General features: G+C 53.6%; 2 protein-coding genes across 4 annotated transcripts in view; one reads left to right on the forward strand and one right to left on the reverse strand.

Moving 5' to 3' along the window:
- Nucleotides 1-542: 542 nt before the first annotated feature.
- GPR179 (G protein-coupled receptor 179) lies at nucleotides 543-15,645 on the reverse strand. Its single transcript, XM_049860819.1, has 11 exons — nucleotides 14,852-15,645; nucleotides 13,222-13,330; nucleotides 11,487-11,574; nucleotides 10,825-11,060; nucleotides 9,816-9,884; nucleotides 9,397-9,506; nucleotides 8,906-9,144; nucleotides 8,585-8,723; nucleotides 7,875-7,980; nucleotides 7,161-7,307; nucleotides 543-5,730 (listed from the first exon to the last, which is right to left on the reverse strand). The coding sequence occupies exons 1-11, from the start codon at nucleotides 15,643-15,645 to the stop codon at nucleotides 625-627; spliced, it is 7,143 nt and encodes a 2,380-aa protein (XP_049716776.1). The 3' UTR covers nucleotides 543-624.
- Nucleotides 15,646-21,310: 5,665 nt separating this feature from the next.
- The window catches only part of SOCS7 (suppressor of cytokine signaling 7), a 44,624-nt gene continuing 42,502 nt past the window's right edge, over nucleotides 21,311-23,432 (forward strand). For all 3 annotated transcript variants that reach the window (XM_049860033.1, XM_049860031.1, XM_049860032.1), the window contains exon 1: nucleotides 21,311-22,479. In XM_049860033.1, the coding sequence (XP_049715990.1) occupies nucleotides 21,515-22,479 (965 nt within the window). In that variant the 5' untranslated portion in view covers nucleotides 21,311-21,514. The remainder of the gene's footprint in view (nucleotides 22,480-23,432) is intronic.

A 23,432-nucleotide genomic window follows, 5' to 3' on the forward strand; every position in this document is an offset into this window, starting at 1 on the left:
CATTTTAGCACCTATTTTCAGTTCATTTTTTCCTGATTTATCTTGTTTATACTGGTATTAAGTGGCTTTTTAAGCTTCCTATGGTGATCTTTATAGTTGTCCCATCCCCGTACCACAGCCATCATTTCAGATGCGTAAATCCCTGGGTCAGGAGTTTTCTATGGTCCACAGTCCCTGTATTACCAATACCTTGTGTATTTTAGAGTTTCTTCTTAAGAAATGACCCTTTGTAGACTTCAGAGAAGAATGAGGTCTCTGTGGGCTGGGCACAGACTTCCTTTCACTCCTAACATTGGCTTTACAAGTGGAGTGTTCAGACTCAGATGGCTTGTGTTGCATGCTCCAGCTGGATGAGAGGATTCTTCAGAAGCAGGAGGCCCAGCCTTTGTCCACTGGAACAGGAAGAAGAGTTAAAGATGAAGAGAAGACGGGACTTCCTGTTAGGGTCCAAGCTGCTCACTATCTCCTTGTACAATTCAGTTTTGGAATGAGTTGACCTCTGGCCTTATGGGGAGGGCACGTGGCCAAGTGTTTTTGATTAGACTCTTTGGGAACTTTTAGAACTTGAAAAGGAGCTTGGTTCCTGAAAACTAGCTCTATGTTTGACCTCACCTGATGAAGTTGTTACTCCCAGTCCCAAGGATAGACATTTGGAAGGGTGAGTTCTTTATTTTGAGTTTTAGAGATTGTTTCTTGTTCTTCAGTTAAGGAGAAAGACTTCTGAGCTTTGGCTTCTTGGAGACTTGGCTCTGGGGCTAAGCTGGTTCCTGGTCCCAGCCATGAAGGTCTTTTGGGTTCTTTGACACCTTCCAGAGTAAAAGTACTGTTTGGCCTGCTCACTTGAGGGCGGGGGCTTTTGCTTTCTGGAAGGAAGCTTCCCAGAGGTCTATAGACTGAAAGGCATGATGCTTTCTCATGGGCTGTGGGGATGAACATTTCTGCCTGAGTTGCTGTTAGAGCCAGCAGCCCAGGTTCCTTAGATGGGGCTCCAGTTCCCTCCCAGGGACAAATTTCTGCCATGGTGCCCTTTATTTTGTTTCCTTCTGGATCTGTGACTTCCCATCGACACAGCTCTACTGCTCTGCTCCCCAGACTGCTTGCTCCATGGGGACTGACTTTGGGTTGGTCGGTGTCCAGAGTATCTGGCTGAGGGAAGAGGCCCCCTGAATCTGCGCCTTCCCATGGGCAGACTGTCTCCTGCTCTCTGCTGAGTTTTGCTGCTGCTTCTGAAAAGTGTTCTTCAGTCCCTCCAGACCCTGCCTTTTGAAAGAACACCTCTCCTTGCTCTTTTGAGTCTCTGTGTACCTCCTGTACCAGTCCTCCTTTCTCTGCTGCTCCTTTACTCATTTCCCAGGGGCAGATCTCTGCTTTCTCGGCAGAGGGAGCCTCTTCCGTTGCCCATGAACACATGTCTGCTACCCTGGCCCCTACACCACTTGCTGCCTCAGAACTGTCTTCACTTCTGTCAGAAGCTTGTGGGGCTGGTTGTGGAGACAGGCCCCCACATTCTTGATTCTCACAAGGACTCACAGCCTCCTGCTTCCTGTCTGCCTTCTCTGGCATTTTCTGAACTGCCACATCTTTGGGCTCTGATTTTTCTAGGGCTTTCCCTTTCTCCCCTTGAGATTCCCCTTTTCCATCTTGTCTTGATACCCCTTTCTCAGGAATCCCTTCACTCCCCTCCCAGGGACAGATCTTGGCCTTGGTGCTGCTGTCAGGTTTGTAAACATCTGGGTCAGGAGCATCCCATGGACATACATCAGTGATCCTGCCCCCAACACTGACCTGTCCCTGGGAGCTGGCTTTCGATTGGTCTGTGTGCTGAGTGTCTGGGTGGGAGAAAAAGCCCCCTGGGGCCAAGCTCTCCCGTAGATAGACAGATTGCAGCTCCTTGCTTGTGTTTTCCCCATCTTCAACAGTGAATTCTGCTTTCGAACATGAGGCTTTTTCTCGGATAAGCATGTGTTCCAGAAGGGAGCCTCTTTTTGGGTCTTGCTTCAGGTCTCCTTGCTCTACTGCCTCATCACTCACTTCTAAGGAATGTCGCTCTGCCACTTTGCTGCTCATGCTGCTTGATAAGCTCGAGACCTTGGGGGCCTGAGCAGAGGGTTGCCACAAGTCCATGTTTTTCCAGGGACAAACAGATTCCCACTCCTGACTCAGTTTTGCCTCCCATTTTGATATGTCTTCTCCCAGGGAGGTGAGTCTCTCTTTTTCTAGAGTTTTCATCCTCTGCCCTGCTGACTCGGACCCTGTCTCCTTTTCCAGTCCCTTTTCAGTCACTCTTTCATTTGCTTCCCAGGGACAGATCTCAGGCTTTTCACCGGTAGGCACCTCCTCCACTTCCCAGGGACACACCTCAGCTGACCTGCACCCCACACTGTCCAGGTCCTGGGGTCCAGCTTTTGATGTATCGGAGTCCAGAGCATGTGAATGTTGAGAGGAGCCACCTGGATCCAGGCCTTCCCAGGGACAAGCCATCTCCCGCTCTCCAGCTGGCTTCTCTGGCTTTTTTGGAGCAGTAACAGCCCTCTCACTGGGCCCATAATCTGTGGAAACCTTTCTGGTATCTCTTGGAAATTTCCTAATGGCTTCCTCTCCCAAACCCCTTTCCTGCACTGCTCTAGCACTTACCTCCCAGGGACAGATATTTGCCTTCTCTGCAGTCAGGGTCTCTGCCACATCCCATGGGCAGATCTCCGCAGTTTTGTTTCCCACACTGCCTGATATCTGGAAACCGGCTTTGGGTCTATCTGTGTCTTGAGAGCCTGGCTGTAGGGGGAGATTGCCAGGGCCTACCCTCTCCTGGGGACACACTGCTTCCTGCTTTGGGGTCTGCCCCTCAGGCTCTGCCCAAGCTGTGACATCTGCTTCTTTGATTCCTGGTTGTCCAGGCATTTTCTCCTGGTCCTTTTGAGATTTACCTCCTTTTGGAGCCTGTCCCGATGTCCAGCCCTCTGTCCTGTCATTTACATCCCAGGGACAGATTTCTGCCTTGGCAGGCATTGTTCCCTTTACCTCTGGTTTGCTATCTTCCCGTGGACAGCCCTGCGTCACTCTGCTTCCTCCAGTGCTTAGGAGTTGGCTCTCAGCTTTAGGTGAGGAATTGTCTACACATGGGCTGGAGTGCCCAGGGACAGTGTGCTCCCAGGCACAGACCAACTCCTGCTGTTGACTTAGTTTCTGCACTGTTTTCACAGCTTGTTCCTCCATCTCTCTAGGATTCCCTTTTCTGGAGGCTTTTCCCATTTCCAGGAGAGATTCTCCACCTGTCCCCTGACTCGCCGTTTCTTTCCCCATTATGTCAGCATCCAGCTCCCAGGGACAGATCTCTGCTTTCTTGGTAGCAGGGGCATCTTCTGCCTCCCATGGACACACCTCAGTGACACTACCGCCCAAACTCCCTGAGTACTCTGGGGTTCCTGAGGCCTGATTTGAGACTGCTGAGGGACCCAAAATATCTGTACTCTCCCATGGACAGAGAGACTCCCGGTCTCCACCTAGCTTCTGTTCTTTCCAAAAGGTTGCTTTCTTGGGGGTTTTCTGCTTGTCCTGGGGGAGCTCCTGGGTTGGCTTCCCATTCTCTCCTTTACTTGCCTCCCAAGGATAGAGCTCTGTCTTGGCCATTTCAGCTTTATAATCTTTTGGGCCAGTGGCTTCCCCTGGACACATAGCCACCTCCCTGGCCTCGCCACTGTCCACCGCGTCAGACCTGCTCTTGGGTCTATTAGTGTTCTGAGGGGCTGGCTGAGGGGACAGTCCCCCGGGATCGGTACCCTCCCAGGGACACACTGCCTCCTGCCCCCTTACCAGCCTCTCTGCCTTTTTCCAAGCACTGGCAACCACATCTTTGGGCTCTGGTTTTTCTGGGGCTTTCCCCCTCTCTTCTTGGGAGCTATCTTCTAGATCCTGCCTTAGTACTCCCCTCTCAGAGGTTCCTTCACTCACCTCCCAGGGGCAGATTTCAGCCTTGTTGCTACTGTCAAGTGGACACATTTCTGATTTGGCTACTTCCCAGGGGCATACCTCCGCCACCCTGTGGTCAGCACTGTCCAGGAGCTGGAGGCCAGCCTTAGGGCATTCCCGCCACCCCCCAGGGGCTTCTTTTGCTCGCTCACCATTTTTTTCCCCAGCTGTGCCCTGTCTGCCTTGTCTCAGTGTGGCAGGCCCCGTTTTACCAGCTTTGCCATCCCGCAGGCCCTGGGCTGTCCTCCTGCCTGTGTCTTGTTTTCTGCTGCCTTCCTGGTGACAGACTAGGAGCATTCTGCTGGTGTGAGCATTCTTTTGGTTCTGGAAGGATTCTTCATCATCGCAGGGAGCAAGGGCAGCCTGCTTACTCACCGCCTTGGGCCGGCCCATCCTGGGAGATCTGGGGGAAGCCCCCAACCCCTCTCCTGAAGCTCTGTCCTTCTCCCGTCTCTTAGGACTCTCTTCCCCACTCTCCTTCTCTCGGTATGTGCTCCGAGAACGGGTTAGAGCTTTGATAGCCAGTCCCAGACTGCGCATGGAACCCTGCTGAACAGGGGCGTTGAGGCTGTGAGATTTAGAGAAGGTCTTGGGCCTATCCTCGTCCACATCCTCAGCTGCCTCCTGGAGACTCCCATCCTGTGTGTCCATTTCATTCTCCTCAGCCCTCCTTTTCTCTACTGCAACCGAGAGGGCCCTCCAGATCCTGGCCCGAGCAGGGGCAGGGGATTGGCGGCCTTGCTCTGGCCCTGAGGGGCCTTCTTGGGTCGCATTTTCTTTCCTGACTGGCAGTTCTGCATTCTCCCAGGGGCAGATATAGGTAAGCAAGCTGGGGCTTTGAGGGGGTACTGGAACAGGTGCTAGGGTAGGGATTGGTGCCAGGGCTGGAGCTGGCATCAGAGTTGGAGCCAAGGTAGAGGTGGGTGACAGCATCCTTGGCTCTCCCAGGCAGGCCCCAGACAGGGTCAAGATGGGTGTGGAGATCTGGTGCCTGATGGGTGGGCGAGGCAGCCGTCTCCCAGCCTCCTCGTGAAGCTGCCTAGAGTCATGGGAACCGCCCACACTGCAGCTCTTGGCAGGGGAGGGTGGGGCTGATAGTGGGGCACCCCAGGCTTGCTCCAGCCTCCTGGCCGATGGCCTCGGCACTGGGCTTGCTACAGCCGCCTCTGCCTTCTTTCGCTCCTCTCGCTCCTTCGCCTGCTGATAGGTCTCCTCCAGGTAGGCCTGGCTGGCAACAAGCAGAGCCTTTTCTCTGGAGTCAGCCACTACACTGAGTGATTTATGCAGGGAGGCAGGCCATGATCTGGGGAGTCTCTCTCCCACCGTCAGGTTGTGGGCGCTGGCGGACCTGAAGCCGAGGAGAGGGGGTCCCTCCACTGACTCCGACTCCCGGCTCTCAGTCTTCGAGACCTTCTTGGCCAGCTTCCTCCTCAGCAGCGAGTCGAGGAGAGGCGGGTCCTGCTCCCTGCGGTGGTCGTAGGTGCTGTGGGACTTGTGGAGGGCCTGTGGTCCCTCAGGTTCCTGGATGCTGGAGCTAAGGAGCCGGCGGCGGGAGGAGCCAGGCAGGCTGCTTTGGCCCAGGGAGCCCAAGTCCCGGGAGTGCTGCCGTGTCAGGGCCTCTGGGAACTCTGCCAGGTATCTCATGAAGGAGCGGCCCAGCCCCTGGCACGAGCTGCCCCGCTTCTTGGGCAGATGGGGGTTGTTGGCGGCCATTTCCTTGGTCTTGTGGACCTCTAGCTGGGCATAGAGCTTCTTCAGCTCATCCTGAGGGGAGGGTGAGGAGAGCAGAGCTGATGTTGAGGCAGAAAGGGCTACCTCTCCCCATCCTCTCAGCTATTATTTAGGCCATTTTCTTAGAGAGACCTCTTTTCTACCAAGCTATGTCCCTTCCTTTGTTCTAAAACTCTCTCAAAATTCATCTCACTGTTTCTCCAGACCAGCACCAACCTGGTTCTGAGCTGTATCCACTCAGCTCTGAGGGCTCAGCATATACCCCCTTCCCTGGGGGCACTGTGGCCTAGTGGTAAATCACCAGCTTGGAGGACAGGAAAACCAGATTCTAGACTGCTGGCACATCATGTGACTCTCATCTATTTTCTTGACCTCTCTGAGCCTCTGCTTCTAGAAAATACTGACATGAAATGATGGAACTAGTGCTCATGTAAAGTGTCATACTGAGGTGAAAATAATGGAATGGGGCTTTGAAGGTCTGTTCTCTTTTATATCCTGTATTTTTCTCCAAAGCCAGCCTGGGGGAGCAGATTGATGAGCTGCTGCTCCAGAAAGTAGAGGGCCCAGGGTAGGTGCTGTTGTGGGTGACAGTGCGCCTCCACACTCTGGCCTCCTTGCTTGGTTGGATTCTCGGCTCAGCCTATACTCGGGGGCAGAAGGCAAAGCAGGCAGAGCTCAGGAGGATGCATGGGGGAAAGAGGCAGAGGTATTTGGGATAAGGAATTGGGGGATGTGGGGAACTGTGCAAATAAGGCACGTGTAGAGGTGGGCCCACGTGGAGGTGGAGGGGATGGACAAATGTCTTCCTGAGATTGCTCTTGTACTTTAAAGTCTTATAAAACAATGGGCTTAGATTTCCAGGTCGCCTGGTTTCCTCTCATTAGGGTGGCTGTAACCCTAATGATCCCCTTGAGCAGGAAAATAAGAGTAAGGGTGCTTTTTCGACATAAGACCCAGGAAGAACTTTCTTTCTCTAAGACCTGCCAGGTCCAGGGGAAGGGGATCCTGGTGTGGAAATCTCTGGTGGCCACTCACTGCCTGAACCACCCTAGCCCCGCCACTGGCCTTAGGGTGACCAATCATCCTGGTTTGCTGGGGACTGAGGGGTTTCCTAGCCTGCCGCCCACCCCGATACCCCTGCTGAGTGGGTGTGGAGGACACGAGGGATCAGGGTGCCACTCATGGCTCTGCCTCTAACTTGCCACATAGCCTGGGCCTTGGATCTGGGCTCCAGAACTGTTGGGGTCTTTTCACATGGGTGGTATGTGTGGCCCCCTTTGAACAGAGTCAGGGGAAGCAGTTTAGGGCTATGAGTGGAAAAGCAAGGGAGGCAGGTCTTGGAGAGAGGGAGAGCTAGGGGGAGGGGATGGATAGTAGCACACAGCCCAGGTGGCAGGGCAACACTGCTCCCTCTGCCAGCCAAAAAGCTAGCACCAAAAGGAGGCTGGGAGGGCAACACGCACCCGAATGTCAGCGGGGTCCAGGCTGCGCTCGCTCCAGGCTGAGGCGATGCTGCTGTCAAGGTAGGAGCCCGAGCGCTGCAGGTCCAGCTCATCCTCATACACCTCGTCCACGATCTCTTCCCGGGGAGGGGCCCCTGGCTTCCAGAACTGGCCAGGGGGGCGCATGAGTGGGGAAAGACTCACCTTGGCTCCCTGTCCCTTCCTGTGCCCATCTGAGCTGTGGAGTAAGTCTACCTCGTGAGCTTCCACACCTCCCGTTCTGATTCCGGATCCTTGGGGTCCACCGTTTTGCTCACCCTCATCCGGCTCCGAGGCCAGGGATGGTCCTAACCCCTGACCCCTCCCAACTCCTAGCCATGCCCTTTGTCTCCCCCACCTATTTTTCTGTAAGACACTGCTTCCAAATAGACTCTCCCAGCCTGCCAACCTTTCAGTTTTCTTTAAGGACTCCTTTCACCCCTAGGTCTTCTCATTTCCCTTGCCCAGGAACTGGAAACAGAAGGAAACAGTAGCTTCTCACTCCCTCCTCCACTCCTCCTCTGAATCTGCTCCTTGCTCTGACTCATTCACCCCCAGCACCTTCTGTCATCCTCACCCTGACCTGGAGAGGGGGTTGCAGCGACAGCAGCACATCCACAGTGGTCGGCCTCTGTGTGTGTGTGTGTGTCTGCGCACATACACCCCACCTCATATCCAGGAGGAGGAGGAGCTCACCTTGGGGATAAAGATCAGCGCCAGTGTGGCAGTGACTGTGCTGTGGGTGTGGAAGAAGAAGAGGAGGAGGGTCCAGTCCGGGTGCAGGGAGGGAACTAGCACAAACCTGGGGGCGGGGGGGGGAGTGGGGAATAGTTAGCTGCAGGTGGCAGTAGCCTCTTCCTGCTCACCTGTCTCACTGGCACTTTTCTCCAGCCCCAGTCCTGAGTGTCTGTGGAGGTGCCCTCCCAGCTACTCCCACTGGTCTTCGTGGGTTGCCCATAGCACAGACTCCGTGCTCCACAGCTCTGTTAAGGCCCACCCAGTGGGTTGATTCTGCCTCCACCACAGGGCCAAGTTGTTAGGGACACACACACAGCAGGCCTGCTGCTCACATGCCTGAGGTTCAAGGGGGAAGAAGGCAGGGGGAATTGAGCATTGTGGGGAGGGGCATGATGGGTTGCTGGAGAGGTGGTGTCAAGAATGGGAAAGGAATTAGGAGTGGGAGGTGCTTCCTCTCCTTGGTGTTGGGGGTCTCCTCACTTCAGTGAGGCCTGGGGTACAAGAGGGGATCTGTGAGGTGAGGAGAGACCTACAGGTGAGAGGCCTTCCTCATCTTGCTGAAGCACATCAGTGTTGCAAGGGTGGCCATGAGATGGGAGTACCTTCACCTGGGTAGGTGAGGAGTGGTGTTGGGTGGAGGAGCCATAGGTAAGTGGGTCTGCCCTCACCTGGCTGTGTGGAAGGCAGCAGAGAGCAGCAGCTCGTTGTGCAGGGCGATGCCCATGTAGCGTGGCTCGTGGAAGGCCAAGGGCACAGCCCGGGTGGCGTAGCAGAGGAAGCTGCCCCAGCACAGGAGCAGCATCTCAGCTGTGGGAGGAGGAGGGAGAGTCTCACTACCTCAGCAGCCATGCTGCCCCTTTCTCTGTAGGGCATGCTGGGAAGGGCCAAGTGCTAGGAGTCTGGGTACAGGCCGGAGGACCAGGATAGAAGGACCCCTGGAGGTACAGAGCTGGGCCAGGATGAGGCTGGCCTCAGCAGAAGCAGCTCACCCACAACCATGATGTAGTCCCAGCGGTCATGGTGACAGAGGTAGAAGTGGCGGCCAGTGGGAGTGTAGCCTCGGGTCACAAGGGGCGTGTGCTGGATGCCTGGCTCTAGGACCCCTGCTGTCCACACCACCAGGAAGCCCAGCACAAAGAGCAGAAACAACCCCAGGCGCCGCAGCAGCCGCCTGCTGCTCAGGTGGGGACCCCGCTGGGCCGTTCGAGACAGAAACAGCTGCAGCACTCTACAAGGGTTAGAGGGTGGTGGAAATGGGGGAAGGGTAGCCTCCATCCATTGCTTCCCTCCTCTCCACATACGCCTTCCATGAGGCACTGCCTCTCTCCCCCCAGAAACTGCATGGAGGGGAGGGCTATCGTAATGGGGCCACAGGGGAGTGGGGCTGGCAAGGGTCTCGCTTTGAAGAACTCCGTTCCATGAATGAGCTGGGGTGGCCTAGGGTGAGCAGCATGACAGCAAAGTACACCCAAGGCCCTACCTATAAAGCTTGAGTATAATGGTGCCATAGACGATGACAAAACCCAGCAGCCGGACCCACCGGAGAGCAATGCAGCGGAATGCACTGGGCTTGAAGTACAGGATGAAGACCTGGGGGCAGGGGTGACAGAAATAGCTGCTCTCCTCCGGTTCCTACTATGTGCTAGGCCTTAGATGCAATAGAGGCATCATCACTCCCATTCTACAGAGCAGTAGCTTAAGTGTCAGAGAGGTTAGGGAACTTGTCTGGGTCACTTACTAGACCACCTCCCATTGGTGGGTATGAGTAGGGGGAATTCGAGATCTCTGAATTCCCCCAAGAGGGCAGAGAGGAGGGGTGGTTCTGAAGGTTTTCAGGGTGCCAGGCTGGGGCTGTACAGGGTTCTGGAAGGTGGGGCCAACCTCTAGCCACAGACTCACAGGGAAGTAGAGCAGTAGAGATCCAAAAAGGATGGTTTCCAGCAGGATAACCCCAGATGTCCGGATCCTCTGTGAACCCAGGAAAAAGGCAGGTAAGCAGGGCAGTGGGATGTTGGAGCCTGGAGGGTACAGTGTGGGAGGGTCACAGGTCTGTTTTAGGGCTCATTCAGTGGCTTTGGGCTAAAGCTTCACCCTGTAACATTAGCACCTCTCTCTTAAGAGGCATACACCATTCCTGCCCCACAGCTCTTAGTACCTCTGAGACTAAGCCTCTTCTGGCTGACGACGCCAAGGTTTCACATAGCCCTCCACCACGCTGCCCCAGGCCCCACCCAGGCCTATCCACCCTGGGCCTTGTTGCAGTCCTAGGAGCAAGAAAGGATCTCGGATGTGCCTCCGAGCTTTGGGTCAGACTGCTGCTTTGTCTAGAATATCCCCTTCTCTGCCTGATAAACACAGTAAACCAGGCCCGCAGCCCTGGTGGCGCAGTGATTATGTGTTTGGCTCCTAACCAAAAGGTCAGTAGTTCAAATCCACCAGCTGCTCCTTGGAAACCCTGTGGGGCAGTTCTACTCTGTGCTATAGGGTCACTATCAGAATCGACTGGACGGCAAAGCATTTGGTTTTTGTTTGTTTTAAAGCCAAGCTTGGCTTGAATGGCATGTTGTCTCGAAAGTCTTTCCCATCCCATCTCAGGCCTAGCCCTTGTCTCATTGTACTGTCATTTTATTACATTCTCCTTCCTCCACTAATCTGAGAGCTCCATGGAGACTGAGATCTCTTCCCCTAGTGCCTAGGCAGTGTTTTGCATAGCATAGATGCTCGACAAGCATTGTTGAATCAAGTCCAATGCCTTAGGTTTCCAGATGAGGAAACAGGTGATTTGGTCTTAGAATCTAGACCATAACCCATTTCTCCTGAGTTCTGGTCTTAGTAGTCTCAGGTCTTGGGTCCAGGGACCCAAGAGGGACAGGGCAAATGTGCAGGAGAGATGTAGGGCCTTCCTCGCCTTGTTCCGGCGGCAGCGGTAGGAGACCAGCATGCTCAGGAAGACGGCCAGCATGCAGCAGGCCTGGCAGGCCAGCACTGCTGCCCGCAGCGTCAGGGCCGCCTCCACCAGGCACGGTGTGCCATCCATGCAGCTGGCGCAGCCCTCAGGACATGGCTGGCACCGCAGCAGCCTCCTGGAGCTGCCTTGTGGAGATCCGGATTGCCCAGTAGGCTGGGTGGTACTCTCCTCTAACCCTATAAAGAATAAGAAGGGTGCAGGGAGAGGGGCTTGGCTGGGGTCACCTTCCTGAGTCCCCAGCCACCTCTGCCTATGGTCACCACACCTCCCTCCTTGCCCTCCTATGGCCTGTGGCCCCTGGGGTAGGGTCAGGAGGGGAAGCACCGAGGAAGTAGATACTCCCGGGGAGGGCAGGGTAGCAGGTAGAGGTGATCCCAGACTAGGGCTCTTTGGGAGGTCAATTTGCACTAGATGGGGAGGTTGTGGGATTGTCCTCAGAAGACACAGATACCTCTAAACTGGACCCTGCCTGCCTCGCTTCCTCCTTACCTTCTGCCCTTCTCCCACAAGTTTCCTCCCAGTGTCTCACCCCAACACTGCCTATCTTTCCCAGATGTCCCTTGAGCCCAGCCACCTGTCTGGCCCTCACCATAGGTACGTACCCCCAGAGAGGCTTGCCCCGTAGAAGCCAGGTCGGCAGCGGCAGAGGTAACGGCCAAGAACAAAGCCCTGACTCTCCAAGGGGATACACTGTGGGGACAGAAACATGGTATGTATTTATAAGGTTCTTCCTCTGGAAGCTCTTTCCTTCCTGGGAAGAGATGGAAGGTCCACATACCTCCCTATCCATAGCACCTAGGTCCAGATTAAGGAATCCTACCAGAAGCCCACCTAGCGCTTAGGAAGCCTTTCCTCTATGGAAATCCGCCTCCATCTCCACAATTGCCTCTTTCTCAAAGAGATCCCAAGCAAAGAGCATGGGAAGGGATCACCTCTTCGTTCAGACTGGCAGTGACAAGAGCCTCACAGGTCCCATTTTCCAGTACCCAGCTGTTGCTAGGGCACAGTGCTGGGGGGAGGTGGAAGTGAAGGAGAGCTTGAGCCCAGGCATACCTTGACTGTCTACATCCTGTTTCAAAGGGTCTCCCTCTTTGGCACACAGGTGGGTTGAAAGGGCCCCCATGGAGGAGCAGCTTCCTCCATTAGGGGCCATCTGGCTTTAGCACAAGACTGTTTTCCCCAGCCCTAATGCCAGGCTAGTGCCAAGCTGGTGGGATGCCAAGGCCAGTCCTTTATTCCACCTCTGCCCATTGATGTTTGCCCAGCAGGGGATGGAGCAGACCTCAGAGCCAAGCCAGGAAGAAGAGCACATGAATGAGGTCACATCTACTGCAGACATGCCAGGAACAGACATCAGTGAGGCAAATGAAGGGAATAATCTTAGGGGGTTCCATATGCAACCCCTGACATCACCTGAAAGGGTTAGAGTGTGGTGCTTATGAAGACGGGGCCCCGCCTTCTCCTCTTGCCTGGATGATTGGAACATGCTATGTTCCTACCACAGTCTGCAGGACCATATAAACGTATACCCCGTATACCCAGAGAAGTCAGTGCGGCTGGATTAAAGAAGTGTCTGGACAGTGGGACCCCTTCTCCATCCCTGGACTTACAGATCCAAACACATGCACCCTTCAGAGCAGCAGGGCCACCTGTTTACAGAATGCAGCGATGCCCAAGCTGCCCCCCACCTCCCAGCAGGCTGCAGGGCTTAGTTCCGCTCAGGAACCCGCAGGCGGCCAGTGCAAACTATGGAGCTGATTAGTCCCCTGGCCTCCTGGTTTCCCACTGCCAGGCTCACAGAATTACCAGCCGTTGCCCTCCACCAGTCTTGACACAACTGCACCGGAGGCTGTGGTTGCCAGCTTCTGGCCTGGGTTCCTTCACCTTCACCAGCCCCAGAGCTCCTCAAGCTCCCCTACCCCAACCCACAATTCCCTTTATTTTGACAAACACCAACGAAGCGTTCTTTGTAGGCCAGGCAGGAGTCCAGAGCTCTGTTGACATGGAGAATGTGGTCCAGAGGAAGAAAAAGGGATGATTACCTGAGACTCAGGAGGTGGCCCTGGGGAGAGATCCAGGCAAGAGGGGAGACAGGGAGGAATACTGAAATTTCAAAGGCATGGGCAGTGGCTGTGGGGAGGTGAGGGTTGCAAGTGGCCTCACTTTTTAAAAGTCTGGTCTCTCGCCTCTGCCAATCGCTAGGGACACCCTGAAGCCTTGAGAGGCTGGGTTGGTTCTGTGAGCAGAACTGGGAGCAAGACCATAGTAGTGATTGGAAAGAGGGAAAGGAGGCAGCCAGAAGCCTAGTGCACCTCCCCTGATCCTCCTTGTCCTTACCTGGGTGCTGTTGAGATCACACAGGTGTGTGTTAGTGTACCAGCCTGGGCCACTGGCACACTGATTGATGTCCACACTCTGAAGATCCATGTCCATCTGCACCTGGCCCCTGGAGCAGTGAATTGGCCATTAGGGAGGAGAAGGTGGACATGTGTTTATGTCTACTGGGCTATGAGGCAATGCAAGCTTTGTAAACTTATCATAGTGGCTGCAGTGTGCCAGGGAGGGACACAGATGCTTTCTACTTCTGCAGTGCTCTTCACCTTCACTGCCTTGGTGAGCAACAGCCCCCATCCCAGGCTGTTCTCCACAAAGCTCAGCTTTCCAAATTCCTATCATTTCCTGGTTTCTATCAATGGGTAGAGGGTGGGGGCATGTCAGGACATGTGGAAGCTAGGGCTCTGATGATTTGTCTGAAGGGGATTTTTTAACTTTCCCACTGCATGTATAGACACAAACACACATACATACACATACACACACAGTACTTAGCTATTAACTACCCCCTCACTGCCCAAGCCAGGTCTGAATTGATCACAGCAAACAAGGTGTGGAATAGAAAAGCCCTGAGGTGGAACTGCCTGGTACAGTGACTCCCCAACCCCTGCTTTGGGCTAAACAGGGAGAGAGTTGGCAAAGAACAAGGCTGCCTGCCAGGAGGAAGGGGACTATGCTGGGGACAATGAATGGGGACACTGTAGCTGGAAAAGCAGTGTTGATGGTTGGATGCCTTGCAGTACTATTTCCACTTACTGCCCCTTCCCAAAAGCCTCCCCCCACCTTTTACTCTGGTTGAGGGAGGAGGTCAGTTGTTTGAAAGGTATCAGGGTCCCGGGACAGGACAGGCAGGGCAGCGGATCCTATTTGAGGTAGGAGAATGGCCATTGGGAGTGACCCTGGGGACTTGACCAACTTCTGGACAGGAAGGGCATTGGTTCTGAGCATCCCCTGAATTTTCCTTCCCTTGGGGAAGCCTCCTCCTAGAGCCCTAAGTCATTAGAGAGCAGCAGGTTAAACTGGAGTGCCCACCTGGCTCATCTAAGTCTGGAGCATGGGTTGTATCTGTCATCCACGCCAAGCTCCCTCCTATACCCACTACTGAGACCTGGGAGCCAAGACCTATGCCCATCTATACCCACACATTTGTACACACTTATATGTAGATACCTACACATAGATGTGAAGCCCTGGTGGCGCAGTGGCTTAAACATTTGGCTGTTAACCAAAAGGTCACTGGTGCGAACCCAGCAGCCACTCCTTGGAAACCCTATGGGGCAGTTCTACTCTCTCCTATAGGGTCACTATGAGTCGGAATTGACTCCACGACGGTGAGTTTTTTTATACATAGATTTATGTATACCGACTTGTATACGCACATGCGCACATGCTCATAGACCTTCATATGCTCAGATACAGAAATACAAATAGGTTCATACACAGTATGTACCCTCACACATGTAGGCATCAACATGTAGTTCCAGATTCCAGAACTGACTGCAAACACACGTCTGTGCCCCCCAGACGTACACACATGGGTGCCAAGTGGCTCATACACACTGTACTTGTGCCTACTCACCGCCCCCCCCCAACATACCTACAAATGCATCAAGTCCTGCACAAGCCCACTTACCTGACTTCCGGGCTGAGGTCTGGCTTGAGTCCATAGAAGGTGGCCGAGAGTGTGATAAGCCAGCCAGGACGGAGCCGGCCCTGCTGGCATTCCAGGAAGGGAGGAGACAACCTCACATGCTGCATGTCCCCCACATAGCCATCCCCCCGTGGCCACTTGGGGCTACCAAGGCTTCCTAGATCATTGGTCAGCACCCGCTTCTGCAGGGCAGGGGTGTCCAGGTCTCCAGCCAGGCTCTCCTCCTGCACCCTGATTCCAGACAAGTCTTGAAGGATGGTCTCCTCCTGCAGCCGAGTGGCCTGTAGGGACAGCTGGATGTGGCTTGCCCCAGGTTGGGGGCTAAAGGTCAGCAAAGCCCGGTATGCTCTTGGGTCTCCCTCGGCCACGCTGCGAACCAGTGCCTGGTACCACTCCACATCCTCCTCCACACTGGACTCGCGGATGTCATTGGCTTGCAGCAGCATGTTGAGGAAGTTGGCAGCCTGGGCAAGGGTGCCTGCTGCCCTCTGTAAGATTGGAGGGAGGCCTGCTTTGGCTCCTGCCCCAAGGGCTTCATATCGCTCACTGCAGTTAGCCCCCAACAGCTGTTTGGCATCTCCAGAATAGAGAAAAGCCAGGGCTGCCTCTGCCCCCTCTGAAGGCACCCACTTGGGCACAGATTCTGGCTGAGCTTGGGAGGACAGCAGGGGCAGAGAGCGGAGGGGCTGTGGACCCTCCAGAGCCCAGACACAAAGGAAACAGCAGCCCAGCAGCCCCCACATAGGAGGGGGTATGACCCCCACCCTGGTGCCCATCCTGGGCAGCTCTCAGGAACCGTGGGCACTGGCTGCCTGGAGGATTTGATGGCTCAGGAGAGCCCAGCAGAGTCTGGCCCTGGATGCTGCCTGCGTCCACGCCTCCTGTCCTAGCTTTCCCTCTCCCCTCTCCTGCCCTCTCTCTCTCAATGCTCAAGCTGTCTCACCTATTTTTTCTTTGCTCTAACGTCATCAGCTGGCTTTTGGATGTAGGCATGAGGGCCCTGCCCTCTCCTCTCTCAGTGTGCCCCTCATCTCAAACCCTCTTAACCCAGGCAAACCACTCTCCCCTTCCCCTCTTATCCAGCATCCAGGCACCCTCCACTCCTCCCCACCCCACCCCGCCACATCTGCTCCAGAGAGAGGGAAGGGAGGGAAGCAGAAGGGGCCAGGAGGGCTCTCTCCCTTCCCCCCCGCCCTTTGCTCCATTAGGATAGATGGGTAAATCCAGGATGGGGTGCCATAGCAACCACAGATGAGCCCGTGCCCCTCTTTCCACCCCTCTGTTCCACTCAGCTTCCTGGCAGCGATTGCAACGGGCATGATAAAGGGCTGAGCTGCATCTCCTGGCAATCCGCTCCGGCTGCATGCACCCCCAACACTCCTGCCTAACTGGAACTTAAGACTGGGGACAGCAAGCGTGGGGAAGAGAGCCTGAAAAAACCATCATCAACCTTTGCACAGGCTGTGGCAGTTTATGAAGCACTTTCCATGTGCATTCTCTCAATAAGCCTCCCTCACAACCACGTATGGTGAATACTGTTATCATCCCCGTTTCACAGACGCAGACACTGAGGCTCAGTGACTCACCCAAGATCACACAGCTGCTCACTTTGAGTAGAGACTTAAACCCAGAGCTACGCTGCACAGTCAAACCGTCACTGTCACCTTGTTACATCAGGGACTGTAGTAAAGCCTCATTAAAACCAAACTCATTGCTGTTGAGTGGATTCTGACTTAATGGCAGTCCCAGGTATTACAGACCAGAAAGGCTCCATAGGTTTTTCTTGGCCTTAATTTATACAGAAGCACATCACCAGGCCTTTCTTCTGCAGCACTGCTGGGGTGTTTGAACTGCCAATCTTTAAGTTAGCAGTCAAGTCGCCACCCAGGGACCTTACAAAGCCTCATTACAGAGCAGTAAATCAAGGCCCAGAGAGGAGAAGGGATTTCCCTAGGACCACTCTGACAGAACTGGAGCCTCCACCCAGGTCTCTACCTCCCCACCCAGGCCTTTCTTCTCCTGCACCACAGAGTTAACAACCACAGCAGCAAAGATGGGAGCAGGGAGAAGAGCTGGGGAGAGGGGGTGTCCAAAGCTTGGCCTCTGCTGCTGCTTTTACCTTCATTTCATCATCATAAGCCCTGGCTTCTTTTCTTCATGAGAACTTGGCCAGCCTGTCTTGCTCTTCCTAGTTTTCTCACCCTCCACGCCCCACTAGCCTCCCTTCTGTTGAACACAGTAACTGAGGGGCAGAGAGTCAGCACTGTCCGAGGCAGCTTCATTGGCTCTGGCAGGGTCTGGATTCTTGGGAATAGTCACAGAACACAGCCCCTTCCTTCTTCCCTCCCTCTTGCTTTGTGCATGCTCCCCCCCCACCCAGCTGACCCAGCCCCATATCTGCCCTTTCCTCTGACACAGCCATCGCCTTCCTTGCATGCTCTCTTGACTCCTGAGTTCTCTTCTACTTCCCCCACCCTTTGATATCCAGATCACTGAGTGCATGTAGGAAGGAATGGATGGTGTTGCTGAAAACTTCTCATGCTTTATAGATGGCCTCTGCAAACAACAGTTCTGCTGTGGAATCCTAAGTGTGAGGATAAGGGCTGGGGTTAGAGGTCAAGCCCCCAGGAGAATCCCTGCTATGTCAGAACTAGAAGGGCCCACAGTCCAGGCCTTTTTCTAATAGAAAGGAAACTAAAACCCTGAGAGGAAGGTGACATCCCACAAAGCTAGTGACTGGCACGCTGGGGATCTTCCTTGACGTCTCTGATTCTGTGTCTAACAGAGACAAGGGATGAAGAGGATTCAGTGACCCAGTCTACCTTCCTGCTATTACTGCTTATTGGTAGTTGAGGGTCAACAAAACACTGGGTGAAGATATCACACTAAGTTAACACGATTTCCCCCTCCCAAAAGCTTTTCATAATATAGTGAAATTTGTGAGAGCTGGAACTTGATGGGACTGCCTTGTTTTTTCCGGGTCTTGAAAGTTTTCCACCTTTGACAGGGTGCAGTCTTGCCACTTTTCTATCCCTTGTTTTAGTGGAAAATATTTGAGTTTTCCTTCTCTGACTGGTTTCCACCTTACACAGGTTACAGCTTTCACAGGTTTACCGTAATCATGACCATATGTATGGTGTTTTAGCATTTGTTAAGCACCTTTACATATAATTTTTCATTTAATCCCAACAGCCCTGTAAGGGCGGGGGGGACTATTACTGAACCACTGTTACAAAGGAAACACAGATACAAAGATGTTTAATTATTTGCTCTTGGTTATACATCCAGGAAATGGCATGATTAGGACTCAAACTAGACTGTGCAAGCTCCAGAAAAGCAGAGACAGTGTCCATCTCACTTATCACTGCACCCACAAACCATAGCCCACTGGGCACTGTAGGTGCTCAATGAACGTTGACTGACTGAATGAACCTCAGAACTTCTTTAGATTCTCTAAGTTGTTTTTCACGCATCTTTCTGACTAGGATCCTACCGCTGCTGGGACCACTTTACAGCCCTTAATGAAAGTGGTATGTATAGACATAACAAACACACATTTAAGTCATAAAGCACAAAAATACACTTCCTTTGCTTAGAGCTTAATTTTCAATGCTTTTCCCAGGACCTGGGCTACAGGCTGGAAAATTAAGGAAATGAGAAATGCCGCATTCTTTACTCAGCCTTTGAAAGAGCCCGTGTGTGTTCCCTGGTGGTGCAAGTGAAGGTGGTGGACATAGCTTTCTTCTGCGGCCAGGGAAGCAGTTGGACAGGAGAGGGCGGTGCAGAGCCAGAAACCTTGCCTTTTGTCAGGGATTCTGTTCTTGGGCCAGAGCTTCCCAGAGACAGTCCGGGATCTTAGGTAGCCTCTTAGGCTTCAGGGGTTCTGAGATCCTACAGCAGTTGCTCTTCTTTTCTGCTAGAAACCTAAGTAACACCTGACAGGTAGCAGGGGAGGGAGGGTAGAGAATGAAATCTGTGGAGTCAGAGTCAGGCAGAGCTGGTTTTGAATTTTACTGCACCTTTTTTTTTGTTTGACCTTAGGTAAGTAACTCTTTGAACTTCAGTTTCTTCATGTGCACGGAAAGATATTCTGTTGTGCAGAATTAGACATGAATTTGTATCAGGAGCCTTTTGCAATGCCTGAAGTTGAACAACAGCTCCATACTTACCTATCAACGGCCTAATCTGCGCCAGGCACCGTCTTTGACACCAAAGGCTCCATGATGGGCAAAAAACAAATATGGCCCTTGCCCTCATGGAGCATATAGCTTCATAAGGAAGACAGACTCTCATCAAACAACCCCATGGAAAGAAAATAAATTGTTGTGGTGTGCCTTTGAATCGATTCTGACTCATATTGACCCTATAGAACAGAGTACAACTGACCCATAGGGTTTCCTAGGCTGTAGTCTTTACTGAAACAGATCGCCAGGTCTTTTCTTCTGTGGATTGGCTGGTGGGTTCCAACCTCTGACCTTTTGGTTAGCAGCTGAGCCCTTTAACCATTGCATCACCAGGGCTCCTTAATGACAAATTACACCTGTGCAATTAAATGCGACAAAGGAATGGTCTCTGAGCTTGGTGAGGAGGAAGTGCCCAGGCAGGATTTCCCTGAAGAAGTAAGAAGGGAGTTCAATCTGAAGAATGAATGGGAGGTGACTAAGCAAAAAGAGAGAAAAACCTTCCAAGAAAAGGGAACAGCTTGCGCAGTGGCCATACGCCTGGGAGCCCGACACAAGGTTGGTGGGACTGCAGGAGAGAGATAACAAGGGGGAGCTTGGTGGGAGACATGGCGAGAAAGAGGCAGGGGCCACACAGGGCCCTGTAGGCCGATTTAAGGAGTTTTGTCTTTATCCTAAGAGCAATGGGAAAACAGGAACTGTTGTAATCAAGGGGTATGAATAAATTTTCATTTTGAAAGTGTCCCTCTCGCTGCAGGACTCAACCCTCTTCCCCTTGCTGCGCCCCCAGGTACTTAAGTTGCTAAATTCTGCTGATCCTTCCTGCCTGCTTGCACTCCTCTTCATCTCTCACTGGGACAAGTGCAGTGGATTCCTGACTGCTCTCCCTGCCTCCAGTCCCACCTCCTTTACCCAACAAGCTTGATCTTCCTTAATCCTTGTAACATTCCTGCAAGTAAGCAAAACAGCAATCTTTATCTGTTTTACCGATGAGGAAATTGAAGCCTGGTGGTGTTCGGGAACCAGCCTGTAGCATTTCATGAAAGCCAACTGTTAAATTTTCAGAAATTCTTCAAGCTGGTTGTTAAACATAGCCACTATAAAATTATATAAAATTACAATGAAATAAATTAAATTAAAAAATAAAGATGATAAATTCTCAAAACTCACCACTTACTAATTATTTTACTATTATCTATGCTTTGGGGTTATTTATATCCGTTGTATGGTGGCACTATTATATAATGGTATGCTATTTGCTCATTTCTTCCTAACTCTGTTCAAAAAAGTCAAGCTGGTAGCTCAAAAGCAGCCACGGTGGGCGTATTTATACCAGGGAAATCAAACAGAGATACAAATCGAGCTTGATTTATTGTTTTGTTGATTATCTAGATTGAAGCAAAGGATGGAGAAACTATTAATCATTCAGATTTAAACACAGTATCATACTGAATTTAAACATAATGTCATGTTAAATTTAAACATAATGTCATATGGTAGCTGTTACATTGTGAATGGCACAGAAATTGAGGAAATCTTCCTCCTGTATTTGAACCCTTGCTTTCTGATTCAGCAAGGCGGCTCCCATCACTGACAATCCAGTCATTTTTTTCTCCACTTCCATTAACACAGAAGAAAATGTCAACCAGCATTCACGCTACAACTATACTCCTTGATCAACTGCAACCATAGGTTGGTTACCCATTGCAATTGTATGTTATTTCTCAATTTTATACCACACATCCTTTATATCAGTAAAATTTATGATGAACTTATATACCTTTGTATGCATACACTCCTCCACCAGAGAACCGGTTATTGAACATGATCAGCACACCCCTGGGTCTAGAACACATATATTCATGTTATCATTCAACAAATATTCATTGGCGGCCAGGGGTGAGGAGTGAGGGAACGGGGAAACAAATTTACGATGAAGTGACTCGGCCAAGGTCATACATCACAAGCGACATAGGCTAGACCAGAACCAGAGGTGTTCCCAAGGCCAGCGGCTCTCTGCCGTGACCAGACCAGCCTTGCAGGGCCGCTGCACCTTACTGAGAGGGCTAGGCAGAGCCCCAGCACCCGGGAAGTGAAAAGCAAGGGTCGAAGCAGACGACCAACAGCCAGCATGGAGGCAGCTCACGTCCAATAGCGGCCCGGGTCGCCCGCAACGTCACGCGCCGTGGAGGCGACGCGAGCACGCCCTCGAGGAAAAAGGCGTGCCCACGGCCTCCCGGAAGTGACGCCATCGGGGGGCGGTCCTCGGTGGCGGCGGCGGCGGCGCGCGTCCTGGGCTCGCGCTGCGCTCCGCGCGCCCCCCGCCCCCCTCTATGAGGCAGAGGCCGCGGCGGCCGTTCGCGCTGTCTCTCCGGGGGCCGCGGCGGGCGGGGCTCCGGCGGGGCCCGGCCTAGTCCCCACCCCAGCCCGGCTCCCAGCCGCCCGCCCTCCCTCCCTCTCCCCGATGCAGGGGGCCGAGCTCCGGGATGGCGAGGCGGCGGCGGCCGCTTCGTACCGCGTCCTGAGCCGCCTGCTCGGCTATGGAGAGGCGGCCCCGGAGCCAGGCCCGCCGCCGCCGCCCCCCGGCCATGGCCCCCAGCCACCACCTTTCCTCGCGCGGCCGGGCCCGCGGGGCTCCCGGCCACCGCAGCTGATGGTGTTCCGCAACGTGGGTCGGCCGCCGGAGGAGGAGGACGCGGAGGCGGCCCCGGAGCCCGGACCCTCGGAACTGCTGTGCCCCCGGCACCGCTGTGCTCTGGACCCCAAGGCCCTGCCGTCGGGGCTGGCGCACGAGCGGACCTGGGGCCCGGCGGCTGGACTAGAGGCACAGTTGGCGGCTCTGGGGCTCGGGCAACCGGCGGGGCCGGGGGTCAAGATGGTCGGTGCGGGTTGCTGCCCGTGCCCGTGCCCCGCGCAGCCGCCCCCTCCGCAGCCTCAGCCGCCTGCTGCCACCCCGCAGGCCGGGGAGGACCCCACGGAGACGAGCGACGCGCTGCTGGTCTTGGAGGGCTTGGAATCCGAGGCCGAGAGCCTGGAGACTAACAGCTGCTCGGAAGAGGAGCTCAGCAGCCCGGGCCGCGGAGGAGGAGGGGGCGGCCGGCTTCTGCTGCAGCCCCCAGGCCCCGAATTACCCGCCGTACCCTTCCCGCTGCAGGACTTGGTTCCCCGAGCGCGCTTGAGTAGAGGGGAGCAGCCGCAGCAACCTCTCCCGCCCCCGCCGCCTCCGGGGCCCCTCCGGCCACTCGCGGGTCCTTCTCGGAAGGGCTCCCTCAAAATCCGTCTCAGTCGCCTCTTTCGTACGAAGAGCTGCAACGGTGGATCCGGCAGTGGTGATGGGACCGGCAAGAGGCCTTCTGGAGAGCTGGCTGCTTCAGCTGCGAGCCTGACAGACATGGGTGGCTCTGCGGGCCGGGAGCTGGACGCGGGGAGGTGAGACCGCATGGGGAACTGGCTGACAAACTTCCTTTTCTTGTTTCATTTCCTCTTTTTTTCTACTGCTAACAGGCGCTCTGCCAATTCGTAAGATTTGGTGTTCTGGAGGTGGCAGAGACTTAGGGCTGAAGATGGTGACAGCTTCCATTAGGTCCCTTTGGAACTGGTGGAAATTGTGGGAACAACTTTAACCCTTGAGTTCACACCTCATGATGTTTCTCAACTGACTAGCAAGGTTTGAGTCTGGAGATGACTTGAAACCATGCACCCACCCCGTTTCTTTTTCTTTTTTGCTTTTCCAAATTGGGTATTACAATTACCCCTGGTAGGGAGGTTGCTGTAAACGTTTGGCCTTTGGGGCAGAAAGCTGGTGTTGCATGTTGACCGCCTTGCTTGTTATTCTGTCTGTGTACCAGCACTTCACCCCCTTCCTCACTCATGCATACAGATGAGGGGATGAACTTGGGCAGTTGTGGGCCAGTAATCAGTTGGGCATCTCTACTCAAAGTTAATGCTTTCTGGCTGTCCCAGGCTTTTGTGTGCTGACCAGTGTCTGTGAGAATAGAGAATAGGTTTGTTCTCAAGCCCATGTGAGAACTCTCAGTATGAGGTATAGACATTAGTACGTCAGCTCTAGGGCAATTGATGAAAATTCCAGACTTAGACATTGAGCTGCTTGTTTTCCTGTGTTTCTGAAGCGTGGACTGTTCTCACACATCCAGTATTGGTTTAGAAAGCTGTCAACTTTTGTGTCGATGAAATGAGACTTCCCTTGTGGTAACTGCCATTGTGGTTTGTGCTTTTGGATGGGTTCTTAGATTTGAATTGGTGTTGGTGTGGCTTATGTGATAGATTCCCGAGATGTCTTGGCAGCCACAAGCCCGGGCTAAATAACAGGATGAATAAATTGATAACCTTACTGTGCAGTAGAATCACTTGGGGGGGGGGAC

The sequence above is a fragment of the Elephas maximus genome, chromosome 19 (genome assembly GCF_024166365.1).
Source record: "Elephas maximus indicus isolate mEleMax1 chromosome 19, mEleMax1 primary haplotype, whole genome shotgun sequence".
Lineage (NCBI taxonomy): Eukaryota > Metazoa > Chordata > Mammalia > Proboscidea > Elephantidae > Elephas > Elephas maximus.